Source organism: Anser cygnoides, chromosome 3 (assembly GCF_040182565.1).
Source record: "Anser cygnoides isolate HZ-2024a breed goose chromosome 3, Taihu_goose_T2T_genome, whole genome shotgun sequence".
Taxonomy (NCBI): Eukaryota; Metazoa; Chordata; class Aves; order Anseriformes; family Anatidae; genus Anser; species Anser cygnoides.
The window spans coordinates 16,182,509-16,205,252 of record NC_089875.1 but is presented as its reverse complement, the minus strand read 5'-3'; the positions used below and the strand labels follow the sequence as shown (position 1 = coordinate 16,205,252).

General features: G+C 38.3%; 1 protein-coding gene across 2 annotated transcripts; it reads right to left on the bottom strand.

Moving 5' to 3' along the window:
- Positions 1 to 8,446: 8,446 nt before the first annotated feature.
- On the bottom strand, positions 8,447 to 21,754 carry LOC106043156 (uncharacterized). 2 transcript variants are annotated; one of them, XR_010830078.1, is made up of 2 exons: positions 12,975 to 14,410; positions 8,447 to 9,949 (listed from the first exon to the last, which is right to left on the bottom strand). XR_010830078.1 is itself a non-coding variant. In XM_013192489.3 (2 exons), the coding sequence occupies exon 1, from the start codon at positions 20,414 to 20,416 to the stop codon at positions 19,496 to 19,498; it is 921 nt and encodes a 306-aa protein (XP_013047943.3). In that variant the 5' UTR covers positions 20,417 to 21,754; the 3' UTR covers positions 8,447 to 9,949; positions 19,401 to 19,495. The 2 variants fall into 2 exon arrangements, 1 of the variants encoding a protein (XP_013047943.3); XM_013192489.3 differs by lacking the exon at positions 12,975 to 14,410 and adding an exon at positions 19,401 to 21,754.
- Positions 21,755 to 22,744: the final 990 nt, after the last annotated feature.

The following is a 22,744-nucleotide window of genomic DNA, read 5'->3' as shown; positions in this document are numbered from 1 at the left end:
ATAAAGAATTGATACTACTACTACTACTACTACCACTACCACTACTACTACTAAAAGAAAATACAAAGGAAGTGATACACAACGCAATTGCTTACCACCTGCTGACCAATGACCAGCCAGTCCCTGAGCAGCAGCACCTCTATCCCTGGCCAACTCTCCCCATTTTTGCTGGTCAGCATGACACCATATGGTATGGAATATCCCTTTTGACAGTTTGAATCAGCTGTCCAGCTCTGTCCCTTCCTAGCTGCTTGGGCATCACCAGACTCTTTGCATGCCAGAGAGTATGAGAAGCAAAAAGAGTCCTTGACTTGGAGTAATCACTGCTTTGCAACATTGGTGTGTTATCAACAGTATTCTCATCCTAAATCCAAAACACAGCACCATACCAGATACTAGAAAGAAAACTAACTGTATCCCAGAAAAAAACAGGACAACTGTATGTGAAAATATGTGTCTGGTATCAAAACTATCTTTCTTTTGTGGCCTGAACATCCTTATATAAAATCTGAAAGGCTAGAAAAAAAAAAAAAGAATAAGCCAAAATAAATGACCTCAAGTTCCATTTTAAATCACTATATGTGACTGAATGAAGTTCCTAAATTTTGTTTTAAAATCTCTCTCTTTTTATTCAAAACAACTTCAGGAGAATTGTGTATTCTGATTCAGTTAGTGCTCTTAAGAAAATATAAAATTAATGATTCAAGAGATCTTACATTGGTGCACTTTAAAACATGTATTTCAAAGGATAAGAGAAAGATACAGGCATCTGATATTTTTAATGTATTCATCTGTCTAAAAAGAAGTGAAAAGTCCAATTCATTGTACATTACTTTGACTTGTGAACCAGGAATGCTATGGAAACTCCAAGAATTCCTTTTCTGATTGCTAAATTGCTGTACTTAAGATTTTTTTATTTATTTATTTTATTTTTTTTAACATCATGGCTTCAGTTCTAATCAGAGAAAGAATATTTGCATATAACCTCACATTTCAAAAAAAACTGTGTTTTTATGCTTATGAAAATGGATGTTTTAGGAGAGGTGATAAGATGTATCTTCCACCTACTTCACTGGACATTTTTTTTCCAATCCATTCGTCTTTCTACCTCGCCTTTTTATTTTCTCATTCTGGCCTGAACCAAAGCTAACTGAAGTGAATTGAGTGACTTCCATAATTTCAATGAACTCCAGGATGGGACCCTGGAGTTGGTGTTAATGAAGAACTATATGTCTACTTTTACTTCACGAACAGCATCTGAGTCCTACATTGTAGGTACGCCTTGATTCTCACTATTCTGACTGATAATTTTACTGTCATTTATTGTACAGAACACCCCTGGCAAAGGCATTCTAAAAATATTTTTATATAGCACAGTAAAATGAGCTACTGAAATAAGCACAACGAAAGAAGTAAAAAAATGAAAGAGAGAGTGCAAACTAGATTTATGAAAAGACAGGTGAAATAGAAATAAAAATAAGGGAGAAGAGATGACTATATGGTTAACAAGTTGCTGAGAATAAATGAGCTTTTAGAAAAGGTTTGAAAGAGCACACTGATGTAGGGGAATGAATTGAAGATGGGAGCTTATTCCACAACAGACAGGCAAGAATAGAAAGGGTGTGTGAAGTCAGCAAGGATGAGAGAATTAAAATTGCCTTTATGTTCTTGCTTTCTGCATCTCAACAAACAACATTCAGCAATCAAAGGTTAATAACCAGCAACTTGTCATAATTGTGCAGCTCTCCTCCCAGACTGGCACAGCAGCTGCAAGGCAAAACATTCATACTTGCCAGCTATGACATGCCTTGATAATTCCAAAGTAATACTGAGAAAGCTGGAATTAGATTAATAGAGACCGTAGCAAATGGAAGGAGTGATAAACAACCAGACCATAGACTATCACTGAAACCTGTCCAGAAAGAGTGACAAAAAAAATAACCAAACACACACACAAAAAAACCAACAAAATATTCACTGCTGTTATATGAACTCTGACAACATAGTTAAGGAGCTGTTAATATATGTGAGAAAGTGCTTACAAACATTGAATTTCTTCAGAGAATTTTTTTCTTACTCTATGTTCCTCAAAACTGTATCAGCGTGGTTTCCTGACACTGGTATGTTTCACAGAATCACAGACTGGTTGAAGTTGGAAAGGACTTTTGGAGGTCATCCAGTCCACCCCCACCCCGTCCACCTCCCTTAAGTAGGACCGCCTAAAGCATGTTGCACAAGACCATGTCCAGATTGCTTTTGAGTATCTCTAAGGAGGGCGACTCCACAATCTCTCTAGGCAACCTGTTTCAGTGCTAGGTCATTCTCACTGTAAAAGAAGTGTTTCCTGATGTTCAGACAGAACCTCTTTAGCTTTGTTTTCTACCCATTGCTTCTTATCTTGTCACTGGGCAACACTGAAAAGAGCCTGTCTCTTTACTCATCTCTGCATCCTCCCTTCAGGTATTTATAGATATTGAAGAGATCTTCCTCCCAGCCTTCTTTACTGTAGGCTAAGCCGTCCCATCTCTCTCAGATTTTCTCATGAGAGACACTCTAGTCCCTTTAGCATCTCAGTGTCCCTCTGTTGGAGTCTTTCCAGTATGTGCATGTCTCTCTTGTACTGGGGGGCCCAAAACCGGACCCGGCACTCCAGGTGTGGCCTCACCAATGCTGAGTAGATAGGAAAAATCACCTCCCCTGACCTGATGGCAATATTTTGGATAATGCAGCCCTCCACTAGCCTTCTTTGTGGAAAGAGCACATCATTGGCTCAATTTGCCATTGTTATCATTTGAGCAAAGTAAGGACAAAGGCGATTCCAGTCTGTTTCGTGTGCCATCAACAGAACTGCCACACACTTGTTCATTACAGAATAATTACTGATGTTAGTAATATCTGAGACAGAAAGAACACGGCTTGATGCTTCTGATACAGACTTTGTTGACTTTGTTATGAATAGTATAACAAATATGGGAAGAGGTGTTCAGACAGTTTAAGCCACATACATCTTATAAGAAAATCAGTAATGGAACATAAACATTGTCAAGATGTTATTTTCAATGTTGCTCTTCTCATCTTAATTATATTTTAACAGTTGAAATCTAACATGAAAAAAAAGCAAGCAAACATGTGAGCAAAAACAACTGAACTGATAAAAACACAGTGTGCACATGCAGTACAGCAAACACAGGATGTAGATCATGTAGTTTTTGAAGAGGGAGAAAAATAACCCAAGTATCATTGTGCTTCAGCTCTCTTTTCAAGATTTCTGGGTAACTATTGGAGTGTTTAGGGCAGGATAAAATCCATGTATTATTCATTAATTGTGCAAAACAAGTCATATAAATCTCAGTTTATAGGTCCTGTTAGAAAGATGCACCGCTTCTAAAAGTTAAATACAAGATTTTTTGTAAGTCACTTCTTTTAACATGTTAAATGGGTTTCAAAAAATCTTGATATGGTATTTTATTTTCCCTTGTCAAGAACATATTTATTTTCCTTCCTGATATTAAACTCTGATTTTCTTGATGCAGTGATGAATTCTCTGGATTGTTGCTTTACAAATAGTTTTAAAAGAACAGAATAAGCAGATCTTTATAGCAGAATTATTATTTTCTAAGCCAGAAGTACTATTTCTGAGGCCCCATTAAGACATCAATAGGGGCACAGTAGCCCAAGAGTCAAACACTGACAGTGCAATAAAGGTAACTGCTTGTTTTTGTTTGTTGGTTTATTTTTCCTGTCTTCCTAAAGGAAGGTTATTATAAGATACCGGATCTTGTAGGAAATTCCCCAGGTTGGTCCTGCCAGGAGAAGGGAGAAAAGCTGTGCAGCATGAATCATTCTTAACCAATCCCTCTTCATAAAACCTTCATTCTTTTGTACCCCACCAGAATGGGTCTACCATTCACAGTGTCTTGTCTCAGGGTCTAGCAGACACAACAATATGTGATCCCCACCTGTGAGGCTGGAGGAAAATTATTTAATATCTTCCCTTAGGGATCTAGTCAGTCATTTGTAGAAGACTTCATACCTGTCCACTGCTGGCGCCAAGAGTTAGATATTTTTTTTGAACAGAAGCAAAAATTTGTTATTCCTTCGCACTAAAAAACACAGAAAATACTCCTTCCTCCACAAGTGTCATGGATAAAGCCTGCATTGACTGAAACAGAACCAAGATTTTATTCCTTATGCCATTGTAACAGAAAATTGAAAAAGGGCACAGCCTCAAACACTGACAATTTGAGTCCACCCATAAGAAAGCATGGACAGTTACTCATGTAACTGGCATAGACAGGCAGGTAAATGGACCATAATATTTGATCATAAATTTTTAATTTTTCCTTTAGAATTTACCAGATCATGCTAATTCAGTACAGAAAATGTTAAATACATGTGTGTGTGTTTGATTCCATGCTTCAGTGCCACAGTGGCAACATGAGAATAGAAGACAATAGTGGTGTCATATAGACTCATTTCAAAATTCTCTAAAAAGCCTTTTTTTTATATTTTTATTTGAGACATACAATAAATAAGCATATTCTCATGATTTCACTGTTGTTCTTTTATTGTGTTTCTAAAGCAATGTTTTCAGTCTACGTTTGGCTTATATGACTTTTCATGAAACAGTGATGGGAAAATGGCTATTTCCAGACCTGTAAACATTTTAATAATCTAAAATTTTCTCATTTACTCAAATGAAAGACATATAACAGAAAATAAAATCTATATAGTTACATAATTGGATAAGAATATCTGGTTCAGGGTTTTTCAGTTTTTTCATTTGTTGCTGTTGTTGTTTTCTTTGTTTTGTTTATAAATATTAGAGAAAGGGCTTTAAAATGTTAATTACAGAACTCAACATATTTGCTTATCACAGTCAGGAAACAGTGCTCTGATCCATTGTGACTTCCAGAAGAAAAAAGAAAAAAAAAAGAAAAAAAAAAAAGAAAAAAAGAACTGTTATCAGATACCATACAATTCAGGAAAACAGTGATATTCCACATAATGTTAACATGTTTTGTCTCTAGATTGTGCTGAAATCAGTTTTCAATTCAAAGTCAAATCCCAAGATCTTTTGAAATGACTGTAGATGAAATATATGAACACAATAGCATCTCAAGGTCAAAAAATATTGCTCCCCTGTTGTATGATCTCTCCCCAGTGCTAAAGAGAAAGCTCTTATGCTGATCAACCTATATTCATCAGTTATATCAGACTCTGGATAAAGGCATTACATCATTACTTTGAAAAAATGTCCTGCTTCCAGCGTGATATAACACAAAGATATAAAGCATTTGTGTGCACATACAGCACCAGATTTACCCAGGGTTTATATTAGTGCAAGCAAGTTCATATGAGAAAAAAAGGTCTTAAAATTCTGAAGGCCATCTTTGAGGCTCCTGGCTAAAATCAGTCACTCTTTAGCAAAAGTTGAAGTTGTGGATGCCCCATCTCTGGAGGTGTTCAAGGCCAGGCTGGATGGAGTCTTGGCCAGCTTGGTCTAGTGGGTGGCATCCCTGTCTGTGGCAGGGGGATTGGAGTAAGATGATCTTTAAGGTCCCCTCCAACCCAAGCCATTCTATCATTCTATGATGAAAACTTAAAGCTCAGTACCATGATACAAAAAGAAAAACCCTTCAGACCAGCTGATGGCATCGGTTGCACAGGCTCCCTGCAGTCCCCTGCTGCATCAGGGAGACATGGGGGTGAAGGGTGAAGTCTGATGCTGGAGAGGCTCAGTGCTGCTTAGGCACACAGGATTCCTCTGTATAAAGCTTCCCTGTTTAAGTGAACAGACTTCATTTTGCAGAGGCAGCTGTGACTGGCCTTGGGATTTGGTCCAAGATTTTGTAGCCATTTTGTATCAAATAATAGTGAATGAACAGTGCTACAGAAGTTTTTAGCCTTTTAATGTCGTGTTTTGCAGGCATCTTAGAAATCACTATCTCAGTTTTCTCTGATATATTATATATATATATACACACACATATATATATAATGGACTGAAGGTAACTTGCAGTAAAATTGTTCACACAAAGGAATGTCTCTGAGAAACAGCTCAGCTGGCGGGCACAGGACAAAGGTGTAGCAGAAGGGGGAGGAGAGGACCTATTTTTTGTCAATCATGTCTTATTTAATGAGTGGAGATAATAGAAAAAGTAGACAGCATTCCTAGACTTGGTTAGGAAAAATAACCTTCTTCCAAGGGATAATGAATAAAAATAATTATTTCTTGACAGTTTCTCCTCCTCTTCAAATGTCAAGTTAATTTTTTTCCATGTTTTTACTTATTAATACAGCAAATCTATCCATCATGTTGTGCTTCCTTTTATTTTGTCAGCAATTCAAGACAGAGATACAATTCAAGGAAATCACATTAAATGGTCAAAAGCAAGGTAACTGATATAATATCTTTGGTTTAAAACTACATTTTGCTTAAAGGTATTATTGTTTTTAGTATTACTATTTGATCACTTTTTTTTTTTTTTTTTTAAAGGAAGGATGCAACTACTTATCTGATGAGCTTCAGGCTATCATAATCCTTATAATCCTTTCAAGAGTGATTTTCATGTTGGGAACAAAATACACAAATGATCCATGAAGAAGTATATTTCAGTAAAACAGTGTCTATTTATTATTCTTGTGGTTCTTTATTATGTATAATATTTATTCATATAATATTTGTGTGTTAATCATAATTGATCTTATGGTTTTATTTTTAATTATATCTTATGCTTCTGCATACCTTTTTTGTACGGAGACTGAGAACTCTTCATGAGACTTCTGTATTACATGACTTCACATCACAGTAAATGGTCCTTATTAAATATTCATTTGTTTGCTTTGTTGGATTGAATTTTAGAATGGAAGTTAGTAAGTGGATTTCCTAATACAGTTTTGTGACTAGACCAGTTGGTGGCAATGAGAAAGTCATTAAAAATGTAGGTATCATGCTTCTTCCACTTCAGAATTAGGACACCAGAACTTATTAGAGGAATTATTTGCTGCGTAGAGTTAACTGGAAAATTAGCTGTAGTACATTAGAATGGTAAGAAATCTCACCTAACAGTTTTTTAATTCATTGCGATATTCTTGTGAGTTCTTTGCTGCAGTCTTTATTAGTAAGACTAATTGTCCTCAGGGTACTTCTCCCACTGGGCTGGAAGACAGAGGCAGGGAGCAGAACGAAGCCCTTATAATCCAAGGGAGAATGGTTACCAACCTACTACACCACTTGAATACACAAAACTGTATGGGGCAGGATGAGATCTACCCAAGGGTGCTGAAGAAGCCAGCAGAAGTGTTCGCCAACACACTTTCAATAATTTGCCAGCAGTCCTGGCTAACTAGGGAAGTCCCAGTTGATTGGAAGTTGGGGAATGTGATGCCCATATATAAGAACAGCAGGAAGGAGGATGTGGGGAATTACAGGCCTGTCAATCTGACATTGGTGCTAGGGAAGGTCATGGAGCAGTTTGTCTTGAGTGCCATCAAATAGTACGTACAGGACAATGAGGTGATCAGTCCCAGTCAGCACGGGTTTATGAAAGGCAGGACCTGCCTGATCTCCTTCTATGACAAGATGACCCGCTTAGTGGACAAGGAAACAGCTGTGGATGTTGTTTACTAGGACTTTCAAAAGGCATTCAATAGTGTTTCCCACAGTCTTCTGGAGAAACTGCCTGCTCATGGCATGGATGGATCTACTGTTCACTGCGTAAAAAACTGCCTGGATGGCTGGGCCCCAAGGGTTGTTGTGAATTGAGTTAAATCCAGGTGGCAGGACTAGGGAAGTGATTGTCCCTCTGTAGTTGGTCAGCACTGGTGAGACTGCCCCTTGAGTACTGGGTGCAGTTTTGGGCCTTTCACTACAAGCAGGATTTTGAGTTGCTGGAACGAATTCAGGGAATAGCAATGAAGCTGGTGAAAGGACTTGAAAACAAGACGTGAAGAGAGACTGAGGGAGCTAGGGTTGTTTATTCTTGAGAAAAGGAAGCTGAAGGTAGACCTCATTGATCTCTACAACTACCTGAAAGGACAACAAGGAGGGTGTCGGCCTCTGTTTCTCAGGTGACAAGTGATAGGAAGGGAGGAAACGGCTTCTAGATGCACCAGGGGAGGTTTAGACTGGATGTCAGGAAGAATTTCATCATGGAAAGGGAAGTTAGTCATTGTAACAGGCTGTCCAGGAAGTGGTGGAGTTGCCATCCCTGGAGGTATTTAGGAGACACGTGGATGAGGTGCTTAGGGACGCAGTTTAGTGGTGCATTTGGTAGTGTTAGGTTGATGGTTGGAAATGACGATCTTAAGGGTCATTTTGAACCTAAGTGATTTGATATTTTATGCTTACAAATGCATGAAGGATAAAAATACAACTGCTCTGGAGTGCAAAATTAAAGTTGCTAGTAAGTAGGGAGTGGCATAAAAAATATTATTGTGTTATGCACTGCATAAAGTATTAATTAAAAGGCTGTGCAAGCGTAAGAAGATCTGACATTCTCCTCATGCTCCCCGCAAGTCTTGATTGACACCAGTGCATGTGCTTCTAGCTCCTACTGTCTTTCTCTGCTGAAGACGAATCTCTTCCACAATCTGTTTAGGATCTCTGATTGCTGAGTATTGGGACCAAGAGAGCAAAGAAGAACATGAGGAGAATAAAGAAACAAAAAGAAAGAGAAGTCTGGGAAAGGAGGGAGACCCTGGAGAAAATGGTAGTAGGTGGCAATATTTGTAGCACTGGTTTTAGAAACACAGGAAGCTTTTCCTCTCCTACAAGAAATGCTGTTTAAAAGGATCAGGTATTCCTTTGGTCCCACTGGCTGTGCTCTGTGAGGGACACTTCATACACACACTGGCGGGAGACAGAAATGGAACTCCATCATGCAATTTTTATAGGGTATATCTATATTTTAATACAGTTACACCGCTCTGCAGCAGTCTGCAATGTCTGTTTATCCAGTCAGTTGCTTGATATGGATCTTTTCTTCTTTTGGCCATGCTCATAGGTTTTTTTTTTTGTTTTTTTTTTTTTTTTTAATGGATTGGAACAGTATATACTGTACAGCAAGACCTTCTTCTACCCTATTAGAATATATTTCATCTGAACTAATACACAGTTCAATTTGCAAGGTGCATTTCTCAACAATAGAATAGAAAAATTCATCTCAGCTCATATTTACCATGAGATTATCAATTTCCACTCAGTTTGCCTCAAGATTCTGTCTTCAGTTAGAAATGCTCCATCAAGTCTTAGTTTAGTTTGGGAGCTGCTTTTCCAAGTTACTAGCTAGAGTTAAAGAAGAAGAAAAAGCTCAAGCTTTTAAATTTACAGCTGCACTTTTTCATTTTTACCTTTCTTCTTATTTCTTACTATTATTTTAAAAACCTCCCTAGAGGAACATGAGATCAAGAAATGTCAGAAAACAAACAGACAATTTGGTAACAACTACTTGGCTTTCAACCAAAGGAAATGAAGATGATTTTTACAGCAATTGTACAAACACATGAATAGTCTGTAATAATAAATAAGTAACAGTTGCCTTAGTTTTCATATTTTTTTCACTAGTTAGCTAATCCTCTGTTTAATTTCTAACAGCTAAAGGTATTCTATCTTGAATTTTCACATGATGTTTTAAATGAAACTCATAACCTTAGTTCAGAGCTCTCATATTAACAGGTAAAAAAGCACTATGTCTACCGCATCCCTTGTCAGAGCAAAACCAGCTGCAATTGGTGGATATGGGAATACCCAGTCTTTTATCTCCTGAATAACTACGATCTTAGTGTGTAGTTTGCTTCTTCGTGACATACTTAGTCAACTTGATGTATCTAAAATGCAAGAGTGTGTTGTATGTGTGAAGTACCTTTTCTCCATGAATGCTCTGTGGGGGGCTCAAGTCTTGATATTTCAGAGATTCAAGTTCTTCTGCACAAATTCATGTTATCCCTGTGAAACATGGACAACACAGAATGAGTAAGTACGTATGGCATGTATACTTTAACCTGAAGTAACAGACAAGTATATTTTATTTTGAAAAAAAAAAAAACATTTTTTTACAAGTGTTATATCCATATGAGTATCTGTAGTAGTTGTCACTACACGCAATCCATTAAACATATAAATAGTAAAACAAAACCCATAAAATATGCTGTACATATGGGAATGAAAAATAATAAAGGCAAGGCCCTATGAAAAATCTATAATCTGGAACTATTCATAAAACCTGGCATTTTATAGCAATCTATAGGTCAAAGCAGACATGAATTAATTCTCACAACTCCTTTGAATGGTGGATGCAAAAATACTATTCAAATTGCAGAAACTAAGCCAGTTAAATTATTTCATTTCCTTAGCATGAGATCTTATGCCCTGATGTTTGTTTCTCTTAATTTTTATACTATATTTATGTTAATCACTTTAACTTACTATCAGTTCTTTACATGCATTTGTTTGGAAGCTATATTTCTGTTGTAGCCACAACCTCACTATATAACTGCAGGAAAAAAAAACTAAATTTCTGTTCTGAAATTATGGTAGTAGGCAACAGTTCTTTACTTTCTGTGTTCTTTCCTTCCTGTTTCATTCATTAAACAATGTAATAATATTAGAAATAAATCACATTTAGATTGGCAATATTTCACAAGCATCAAGCATTTGTAACTACATTATGTATAAAATTGCAGTGATAAGGAATATTTTCTACACTGCAAACTGACAGACAGTATTGTTTTATAGATCCAGGCAAGTTTCTTGTATATCCTTATTAGCATTTGACACTCTCTTCCACAGTTCAAGGAGCGGCCAGTCGACCCAAATCTTGTACAGTCTCAAATATCAGGTTGTGCCAAACCACACTCTTTTTTATATTGTCCTCTAAACCTTTTGTGTCAGAATCTGTGAAAGTACATAGGAATAATAAAATACTTATAATGACTTGCTATCGTGCTTCTTAGTCAAGATGGAAAAAGGGAGCTCAGTTCCCAAAGGAAAGTAAGACAGGCCTTTGGAATAAGGGAAAATGTTGTGATGGGACACACACGGTTTGTCCTCTGAACACATAGCAGGTACTGTTTTGTTTATTCCTAGGCTAGAATACTGTAAACTCTGAGTATGTGATGATACCTTTCTATTTGCCTGTCTACTCAAGGGACATAGAAAGCTATGTTAAGGAACAAGAAGTTGTGTTTTAGAATCATGGAACCATAGAACAGCTTGGGTTGGAAGGGACATTAAATATCATCTAGTTCCACCCCCACTGCCATGGGCAGGGATGCCACCCACTTGATCAGGTTGCGTAAAAAGTCACTGTCCATCTTTTTTATAGGCTCCCTTTAAGTTTTGAAAAGTTGCAATGAGGTCTTCCCCTGAATCTTCTCTTCTTCAGGCTGAACATCCCCAGCTCTCTCAGCCTTTCTTCGTAACTGAGTTGCTCCAGACCTCTAGAGGATCAATGTTGTATCCCTCCTCTGGACCCGCTCTAACAGACCCACATCCTTCCTGTGCTGGGGGCCCCAGACATGAATGCAGCAGTACGCCAAGTGAGCCCTCACGAGGGCAGAGTAGAGGGGGACTATCACCTCCCTTGACCTGCTGGCCACTTTTCCTAGCTATCATCGTTGTCCCTGGAGGCACATCATCTAGTGTAGGAAGGTAGGGACCTCTGTTTCTCACCAAGTGGCAGAATTGGCAAGCTAAGAGGAAAAATTGTTGCCAGCCTTTGCAATTTTATATTGATCTTGGTATATTTGGTATTTTTCCCTAATCCCCTCTACAGGAATTGAATGATAATCAGCAAATTTCCACTCAAAAATAAAACATCTTCATGCTTTCAGTGAAAAGATTAAAGGCATGAGCTAAAGAGATGCAGAAAGCAAATTAAAAGAAACATTCCCCCCAAAGGAGAGAGACAGAGAGAGACAGAGAGAGAGAGAGAGAGAGAGAGAGAGAGAATCTGTGTTTTTTATACTAATCACATTATTTTTGGGGAGCCACCATGTTAAACAGTTTCATTTTCTCAAACTGGAAGACTGCAATGCTCTGTTGAGGGAAAAAAAGCATGCCATCCTGGGCCCAGTGGTCACAATTAATATTCTCATTATTGTACTTTTTAAAACAGCACTCTGTTACATATAAATTCCTTTCTTCTACAAACTGTCAATTTTAGAATCAAACACATCTCATGTTTTGAGTCTCCTCCTGTAACACAGAACTTGCTGCACTCTGTATCAGCAATAAGAGTCATCCTCAGAAATATTACAAATCCTCATTTCAGTGAACTCTATCTAAAGATGTGGATTAACTTTAATCAGAGCTTTTGCATTTATGTCTAACACCATTTTGAGAAGCCATTTTAATCTGCTGCTCCTCTCATGCACGGAATGATTGCAGTGAAGTGATTTAGATGAGAACTGCTACAAAGAATTAAACTTTGCTAACATAGACAGACAGACAAGGGTTTAACATTAATAATTGGAGGTGCATGCACATATATGTGGAAGGGGGGAAATGCTTCATTTTTATTAGAAATAGAGTCAGCAAAAACTAAGCACTGAAATTTATATGTAAGACTTTACCAAGGAAATCAGGATATAGCAAATCAGCACTGAATTGTGCAACAGTATAGCTCCAATGGGAGCTTAAAATTAAGTCAATCCCCTGGTTAGATACGTGATTGTTGCTTGTGCAATTAGCCTTGCAGGAGTACTAACATGAGCTGAGAAGGATTTACTTACTGAGGCCAAGTCTTATCAGAGAAGCCTTTTTGGGTGTAGATTAATGTGGAAATGACTTCGGTATGCCTCAGTAAGCTAGTGCATTAGGTGTAAAGACTTTGCTAAAATGCATTACAAAGGCCATTTTGCCCTATACTAGAGAGAACATGTACCCTTTCTGTGACAGATGCTACAGATTGCCCCTGCACTGGGATTTAACAAATTTAACATCATAAAATTTAACAATCATATTATTATACCTGTTGTGACTCCACAAATCATCTTTCCTCATTTCCATGCACAGTGGAGCTTCTGTCAGAGAGGTGCAGGTCTTAGCTTGCCTTCAGTCTCCTGTTTGTGTCTGATGGAGACCTTGCTCTTCTCTGGAGCTTAAGTTTTCTCAAAACTGGACTGGTGTTTTGTCACATACTATGCTTGTTGCTCCTAGTACCTCCTGCAAAAGCACTCAGGCTAGTTTTTGCAGCGCAGTGCCAAGGCTCAGTGCCTAGCTTCTATGGAGAACAGTTAACTACTTCCTTGCAGGGCAATTAAGCAGCAAAGTGCAGAGTGGTTAACCCCTTCCTCACACAATATAACAGCAAAATGCCGTGTCTAAATGTAATCAGAACTTTATTACTCTGGGTATCCCTTGTAACAGACTGCATCATGATCTGATATCATGATTATTTAATACTAATGCCTCTTCCGTACTCAACTAACAGAGGGTGGGAATTGAGTCAGACTGTCCTAAAGAAGTCAGAGCTGTCAGGACAGATCAGTAAAGACATTCAATAAGTGAGGGCAGCATGAAAGGTCTTGATGTGTGTTCTTCAGGATAGAGCCAGCCACAGGGTCACATTCCTTGGAGCATGTTGCCTTTTTCTATAGACCGTACACAAAATACATGGTCTAAGAATGTAGTATAAGGCTAACTGCAACAACAAATAGAGCTGTATGAATGAATCATTGTCTCCTCTCTCTTTGCAGTTATTTAAAAGACAAAGAGGTTAGGAGGAACCTATAAAACTCATTCTTATTGACTATTCATAGACCACAGAGATAAAGGGCGTTTATTTAAAACCAAAGTTTCACAAGTGTTTTAAACTCAAGGCAACACTGACAACAGAATCAACTGGACAAGAAGCCATTTTCTCCTTTTCACAATGACAAAACTACTTGATTCAAGCATGTCTTGCCGGAGAAAAGAAAAAGTCAAGTAGAAAAAACTACACATCTGAAGTTCAATTACATTCCCCCACAGGGTCCACAGCCCACCCAAATTTGCTAAATTATGCCCTGTACCACCTTTCCCTTACACATTCCTGTAATTCTGGGTGCTAACTGGAAACCATGCAGAAACTTAAAACTTCCTGGTTCAAAATTGTATAAACTTTCTGCTTCCCATGAGAAACACCTCTGAGCCTCCCTCTTTTCACTGAAGAATGTAAGATTCACCCTAGGTTTCTGATATGTAATCCTTTTAAGCACAATTGCATTTTATGCATTAATTTGTCTGTAAATCTGGTGCAAGTGTTTCTGTGTATAAAAGCAAATTAAAAGTATCCAACTTCCTAAATCTGGATAGTGAAATGTAGTAAATTTTTGCTTCTAAGCAATGGGAATAGAAAAAATATTTGTAAGACAAAGGAATCATTTCAAAGGGACCATTACTCTGATTAGAAAAACTGCTATGGACAAGAAGATATTTCCATTATAAATCCTGGTTTTCAAGTACTTTTTAATTTTTATTGCAATATTTAATATTCTGTACTTTGGAATATATAAGTATTTAATTTCATATTTATTTATTTATTTGTAACGGAGAAGAGCAGTATAACCCTGTGACTTTAATTCTGACTCTAGTGCATGATCTGGTGGATAGGTCACTTCCTTGGAAGACAGCATATTTGATCATAAATTTAAGAATCAATGACTAAAGACCTTTGAGCTCATTAGGCTTCTGAATCCATGTGGAAAACATGATAAAAGAGTGACAGCTATCGAGCTTTCTGAGAAGAGATACAGAGATACAACGATACAACTCTTTTTTTTTTTTTTTTTTTTTTGGTCTGCAGTGTTGTAGCACTTGACATTTCATGAAACAGATTCATATCTTCTAGGTCACTCGAGAAGTATTTAACTAAATATTCATGTTTTATTACTATTCCTGTCATTCTGTGAAGATTTCTAGAGCAGTTGCCTTTGCCTGGGGAGTCCATAATGGTAACATGGTACTCCTCTTCTTTTCAGCTGTTTTAAGAGGTGAAAAGGCTTCTGGAAATAAAAAGTCAGCTTCTTCCTTTAGGATAGCTGTGACAAAGGAGGAAAGTTAAGAAGAGATGAGAAACTTTTTTTAGGAAGACAAACTGTAGGGGAAGACCAAGTGAAAAATTCATGTTAATACCTGGGAACACAAAAGTGAATGAAAGTGCTTATTTCGTAAGAGATTTGTAAATTTTTGCCCATATGCTTAAATTGAGAATGCCTGTAGTGTGAGGGAGTTCCGTACGATTATTCAGATGTTTAAGGTATCTTATTAAATTGCAGTTTTGATGCAGTTTCTGTGCTGTTAGTGGAATGTACTTACATATAATTTATGGTATTATGAATAAAGCTTAATGGGAGACAATGATTTATAAAGAGGAGTTAATGGACTTCTTTCCCAGTGAATTAGAAATCCTACTGTGTTTCTGCTAACGCCCCCTCCAAATTGAATAACCCCTCATTACCATTATATTATAACTGTTCATAATGTACCTGGCTAACTAACATCTTTTCCATCTTAATTCTAAAGAGAGAATCCTCCTCCTCCTTCAAATTTATCATCAGTTGGTTAATCATTAGTAGCTTGCACTTGAATCCTAATTTCATAGAAAATGACTCCATCCATCTCAAGTGGACTAAATCCCCTTATATAGCTTGTTTATAAGGTACATCTCTCAGATGTTTCTAGAAGGAAAGACTTAAAGACTGAGTAAACAGTCAATTGAGCTGGTTTGCTCATGAAATCTAGTTATTTTTCCAAGCTTTTCTTACATTGATCAGTCAGATTCTTTTTTGAGCTTCAACATGGACACTAGTTCTCACTGAAAGAAGCATTATACAATATTAATCACTGAAATTAATAAAGCTCAAGTTCAGCAGTGATCTAAAGACTAATTTCAGTAGCAAGGGAAAATCTTTTATGCTGAGGTCAAAACTGGTGAGAAGATTTGCATGGACTTGGAACACTGCTTTGCACTGTGGATGGAAGAGACTTAAAATTTAGTCTGCATTTTGCTGCTGGCTGTCTTCACTGGAGAATACTCTAGTTTTTGTAACATGCTCAGGTAAGAAAATATCTTTGTTGAATACCACATTTTTTAATAGAAGTCCAGTTTCCTAGCTTGCATTATTAAATCATCATTTACAAAAAAAAGTTGTACAATTCCATCAGAGAGAATTAAATATCTGTTCTGAGTCAAATACAGATCTACATATATAGAAATTCAAATATAGAACCTTGCTGTTTAACTTTGTATAGATTTTGTGTGCTTGTTGATTCAAAATTGCATGCAGACTGTAAGTGGGGAGAAATCCATGGAAAACAGTTTCTCTTCATATCAAAATTATGGCACCATAAACTTCAAACCATTTGTTTCCAATGTTCATACTCATTTTGGCCATTAAATCTTATCTTTCATTGTTCACGGTTGTCTTCATTTTTCTTATGTTCTTGCAGCCGGCTTAAGTGATAATTCACCATCCATAAAACAAGCACCGGATATGGAACCCAGGACAAATGTTATATAAAATTGCCATCAAAACCATTTCCTAAGTCATATTATCAGTGATTTAGGGATCATTTGTTTGTTAGATTTCAAGAATAAATGCTTGCTTCTTCATTAAACCATGCAGTTCCAACACAAGCATTTCCAATATGCCAGTACCAAACCTGTCATAAACATCCATGTATATAATGCAGCATTTCTGTCAAAAAAAAATATAATAACATTGGAAAATTCAAAATGAGCAACTCCACAATAAAGCTGTTTCAAAAATACTGTTATTAAGTGATACTTACACATGCATGTCAGAGGATCATAAATAACTTTTCTATCTATGGCTCTACATTTATATTTATTATGATTCTTTTTCAAGAAAAAATACTAAAACCATGATACAGTGAATACACTGTTGTAGTATTTTGACCAGCTGCTCTGTTCTCTCTATGACTGTCCATTAGTTTGGGTTGTTTAAGGTTTAAATTGGTTCAATATTTTAATCAGATGAATCAGCATCAAAATAATCAATTTATTGAATGCATAGATTAAATCTAAAATTAATTCAGCATCTCAACAGGATGAATTTAAATTAAATTTACAATTTGATCAGATTTTATTTTTCCATTGAATCATATTTTATGCATCCATGTTGAGGTAGATTTTAATGATTAATAAGGCATATAACCTCATAAATCAACCATGAAAATATCAGTCACATTAGAAATCACACCATACTACATTTTGTTTAAAAATAAATGATTGCACTGTTTTGATCATATTCTCCTTACAGGCATTTCACTTTGTTAGTTGTCAAGAAAAACAGGTCATTGGCAATTCTTAAACATTTCTTCTATGCATCCTGATTTTCTGCAGTGTTGAGGTCTTGCAGTATCTACTCAGGTACATAAGAACTACAAAAAGTAGATTTTAGTAGTATTATGTTGTAGAATACATTGAGAAAGGAAATGAAAATAGTCAGTCATATGTCAGTGAATTACTTTTCCCTGTGTGCTCAAGTCTCTCCTCATATATGTTGCCCAGGGAGGTTGTGGAGTCTCCTTCTCTGGAGGTATTCAAGGCCCGTCTGGACACCCACCTGGGCAACCTGCTCTAGGGAACCTGCTTCGGCAGGGGGGTTGGACCCGATGATCTCTTGAGGTCCCTTCCAACCCCTACAGTTCTGTGATTCTTTGATATCTCATTGACATCAATAGCAATCACATATTCATTTTTGTGGAGAAGAAACTACTATTATAGTTTTCATTGTGAAAATGACATAACACTCATCTTCGGTATTTTCAGTCACTGAAGCCAATGTATAGCCAATGTAATGCTCAGTCCCTGGGCAGCCACAGTCAGTCACAAACATTTAGGAGTACTAGACATTTTTTTTCCTTTCCACCTCCTATTGCATTAAGAACTCTTCACAAATTCTTATCTCCTTGAAATCTGACACATGACATCTTTGATAAATCCACCTATTAATTCATAAGTTTTATAAATAATTCTGGGATAGTGGATATATTAAAATTGACTCACTTTCGACATATTAATATATTTTTTCACAAATCAGTATTGGAATTTAGGATTGCTTTAGAAAGAAGGTATGAATGTTTTCTTGCAGAAATATCACAGAATCACAGAACATTAGGGATTGAAAGGGACTTTGAAAGATCATCTAGTCCAATCCCCCTGCCGGAGCAGGAACACCTAGATCATGTCACACAGGAATACTTCCAGGTGGGTTTTGAATGTCTCCAGAGAAGGAGACTAGAACCTCCCTGGGCAGCCTGTTCCAGTGTTCTCTCACCCTCACCGTGAAAAAGTTTCTTCTCATATTTAAATCGAACCTCCTATGTTCCAGCTTGCACACATTTCCCCCTGTCTTATCATTGGATGTCATTGAGAAAAGCCTGGCTCCATCCTCCTGATACTCACCCTTTACATATTTAATAAGGTCACCCCTCAGTCTCCTCTCCTCCAAACTAGAGACCCTGCTCCCTCAACCTTTCCTCATAAGGGAGATGCTCCACTCCCTTAATCATCTTTGTGGCTCTGCATTGGACTCTCTCAAGCAGTTCCCTGTCCTTCTTGAACCGATGGGCCCAGAACTGGACACAATATTCCAGATGCGGTCTTACCAGGGCAGAGTAGAGGGGGAGGAGAACTTCTCTCAACCCACTAACCACAGCCCTTCTGATACATCCCAGGATGCCATTGGCCTTCTTGGCCACAAGGGCACAGTGCTGGCTCATGGTCATCCGGCTGTCCATCAGGACCCCCAGGTCCCTTTCCCAGCAGAGCAGTCCCCAACTTACACTGGTGCCTGGAGTTGTTCTTGCCCAGATGCAGGTCTCTACACTTGCCCTTGTTATATTTCATTAATTTTCTCCCCACCCAACTCTCCAGCCTGTCTAGGTCTCTCTAGATGGCAACAGCATTTTGGCATCAGCCACCCCTCCCAGTTTAGTGTCATCAGCAAACTAGCTGACAGTGAACTCTATTCACTCATCAAAGTCGATGATGAATATACTGAATAGTACTGGTCCCAGTACTGACCCTTGAGGGACTCCACTAGATACAGGTCTCCAACTAGACTCCATCTCATTGACCACAACTCTCTGGCTTCTTCCCTTCAGCCAGTTCACAGTCTATCTGACTACCCGATTGTCCAGACCATACTTCCTCAGTTTAGCTGCGAAGATGCTGTGGGAGACAGTGTCAAATGCTGTACTGAAATCAAGATACACTGCGTCCACTGCTTTACCATCATCTATCCATCTGGTTATGTCTTCATAAAAGGCTATCATGTTGTTTAAGCACGACTTCCCCTTGGTGAAGCCATGTTGACTGCCCCTATTGACCCTTTTATCCTTGATATCCTTAGAGATAATGCCAAGATAAGTTATTCCATCACCTTACCAGGGACGGAGGTGAGGCTGACCAGTCTATAGTCACCTGGGTCCTCGTTCTTGCCCTTTTTGAAGACTGGAGTGACGTTTCCTTTCCTCCAGTCCTCAGGCATCTCTCCCGTTCCACGACTTAACAAAGATGATGGAGAGTGGCCTAGCAATGACTTCTGCCAGCTCCCTCAGCACCCGTGGGTGCATCCCATCAGGACCCATGGATTTATGGATGTCCAGATTGCTTAACTGGTCCTTAACCCAGTCCTCATCAACCGAGGCAAACTCCTCCTTTAGCCTGATTTCCTCTGCGGCCACAGGGGTACGGGGCTCCTCAGGACAGCCTCCTGCATTATAGACAGCGACAAAGAAGGCATTCAGAAACTCTGCCTTCTCTTTATCTTCTGTCACCAGGGGACCCACTTCACACATCAGTGGGCTTACATTGCCTCTAGTGTTAGTTTTATCTTCAATATATTTGAAGAAGCCCTTTCTGTTGTTCTTGACCCCTCTTGCAAGGTTTAATTCTAAGGAGGCCTTAGCTTTTCTAGTAGCCTCCCTACATCCTCTGACAACAGTCATATTCCTCCCAAATGGCCAGCTCCTCCTTCCATGATCTTCCATGACTCTCCTCTTCCATTTGAGTTTGCCCAGTAGTTTCTTGTTTAACCACGCAGGTCTCCTGGCTCCCTTTCTTGACTTCCTACCTGTTGGGATGCTCTGTTCTTGAGCTTGGAAGAAGCAGTCCTTGAATGCTAACCAGCCATCTTCGGCCCCTTTACCTTCAAGTACCCTGTCCCATGGGATTTCCGCTACCAATTGCTTGAAAAGGCCAAAGTTGGCCCTACTGAAGTTCAGGCTTGGAATTCTGCTTGTTATTCTGCTCATGCCACATGAGATCATGAACTCCATCATCTCATGGTCGCTGCAACCAAGGCTGCCCTCAGCCTTCACAGCTTCAACCAGCCCCTCCTTGTTAGTGAGGACAAGATCCAGCAGCGCTCCTCTTCTAGTCTGCACACCCACCATTTGCATCAGGAAGTTACCATCAATGCAATGGAGGAACCTCCTGGACAGAGGATGGCTGGCTGAGTAGGCCTTTCAGCAAACGTCAAGGTAGTTGAAATCCCCTATGATAACCAGGGCCTGTAATTGCGAGATAAACCAGCGCCCCCTCCCGTCAGCCTCTCTCGCGAGAGCCGGCGGCTGCGGCCTTGTCGCGCCGCTGTCCCGGGCCCACCCTGGCGAGGTACGGCCCCAATCCCCCCATAACGCGGGGTCGGGCGTCTGCGGCTGTGTCGGATCCGAGGCAGTCGCCCTCGACCGCTTTATATTCATTAATAATCAATAAAGGAAGCCTTTAGTATCAATCTGGAAATTCACAATACTTGTGTGAAATTCTGAAGTACATTCTCAGACTGATTTTTGCACACTTCAATGTTAGACAGAAATTGGAAGAATGTGCTACAAATTAGTTGTATAAACGGTTAACAATTACAATAAATGCTCAAGTCCATGATTTTGTTGAAATAAGGATGCTTTTTATATTCATCAAAATGGCAAGGTATGAGAGCCTATAAAGCTCCCCAAGCACACTTCACCTGGCTAACTACATTACAATTTCTCTAGTAAAATAAAACTATTTGATCTCTAGATTATTGGGTTTTGTAGTGTAAAAATATCCTTCTAGAGTAATTGAAAATGCCATGATACTGATACTTAGTACTTTTCCTTTGCTGTGCTTTCAGTTGTATTTTCTTCTCAAAAATATACATCCTTATGCAAATAACCAACAATAGAACATACCAATGAGGTTAAAACTTCTCTAGGGATTACAGAACATTACTAACCTGGATCTTCGATGGAAGCATGGGAAAATAATATGGAGTAGGACGTATTCCCAATTTAGTCTTCTACCTTGAGAATGTGTTTAACTTTTCCAAAACTTATTTTATCATACGTTATTAAACTCTTTTTTTTCTTTTCTTTTCTTTTTTTTTTTTTTTTGGCCAATTAGATAACAAAGTCTTCTTGTCATTTTACAAAACTCTTGGCCTGAAAGACATCCTCTGGCAGGTAATTCCATAGCGTAAAAGCACCTTCCACGACAGTATTTCCTTTCATCCTGACTTGCCGTTTTTCAGTTTCATGGAGTGATTCCATTTTCCTTTTTTTTTAAAGTACTAAAGCTCCTCTATTTTCATCTTGTCACCAGTTACTGTTTTATATGCTTTTGTCATGAACTTTCTTATTTCTTACCTTTCTAAGTCAAATAATCCTAATCTTTACAGCCATTTTATTTTATTTTTTTTCAAATGAGAACCATCCAAGGATGATAAATATCGTTATTGTCAGTCCTTGATCCTTTTTTCCTTTTTCAAGCTTTTTTTTTTTTTTTTTAAACTCAGAGAGAACGAATAATACTACACAATATCTCAGGTAACAGCAAACTCATGTATCTCTTCTATAGATACTTCTGATATGTTTACTTGGCCAAAACAATCTTCTGAGCAGAGGTTTTCATTTAAGTACTTTAACCTTAAAAAATACAGTTATTTATCACCTAGAATCTATATGTTCATATTTTTTCCATTGAGTGTACAGTACTTCCAGTTTATCAATAGTGATTTTCATGCAGCATTAAGCTATTTATTAAGGTCACTCTAATGTTCCTCACACTTTTTGACAGAGCTGACTGTTATAGATCATATTTTATCTTAAGCAAAGTATTGTGGATTTGTTAGAATTTGGGTGTTCCATTCTTCCCCTTAGAATATTTGGACAGTTTCTGTAATTCATGATAAAATCTGTTACTGAGGAATAGGTCTGAAAACAGCTGGATATAATTTTCCTGGGCTACAGCAAAAGAAGCATGACCAGCAGGTCGAGGGAGGTGATACTTCTACTTGTGATAATCCACCTGAAGTACTGCGTTCAGCTCTGGGGCCTCCAGCACAAGAAGGACATGGACCTGTTGGAGTGAGGCCAGAGGAGGGATTTGAGGATGCTCAGATGGCTGGAGCACCTCACAAGCTGAGGGAGTTAGGGTTGCTCACTCTTGAGTAGAGAAGGCTCCAGGGAGACCTTAGAGCAGCCTTCCTGTACCCAAAGGGGGCCTACAAGAAAGCTGGTGAGGGACTCTTTATTAGAGAGTTTAGCAATAGGACAAGGAGTAATGGCTTTAACCTAAAAGAGGGTAGGTTTAGATTAGATATGAGGAAGAAATCCTTTACTCAGAGTGTGATGAGGCACTGTAACAGGTTGTCCAGAGAAGCTGTGGATGCCCCATCCCTGTAGGTTTTCAAGGCCAGGCTGGAGAGGGCTTTAAGCAACCTGTTCTAGGGAAAGGTGTCCCTGCCCATA

Bases quoted from the DNA above. Each gene is read 5' to 3' on its own strand.
- LOC106043156 (XM_013192489.3), bottom strand. From the start codon at position 20,416: ATGCAAATGGTGGGTGTGCAGACTAGAAGAGGAGCGCTGCTGGATCTT.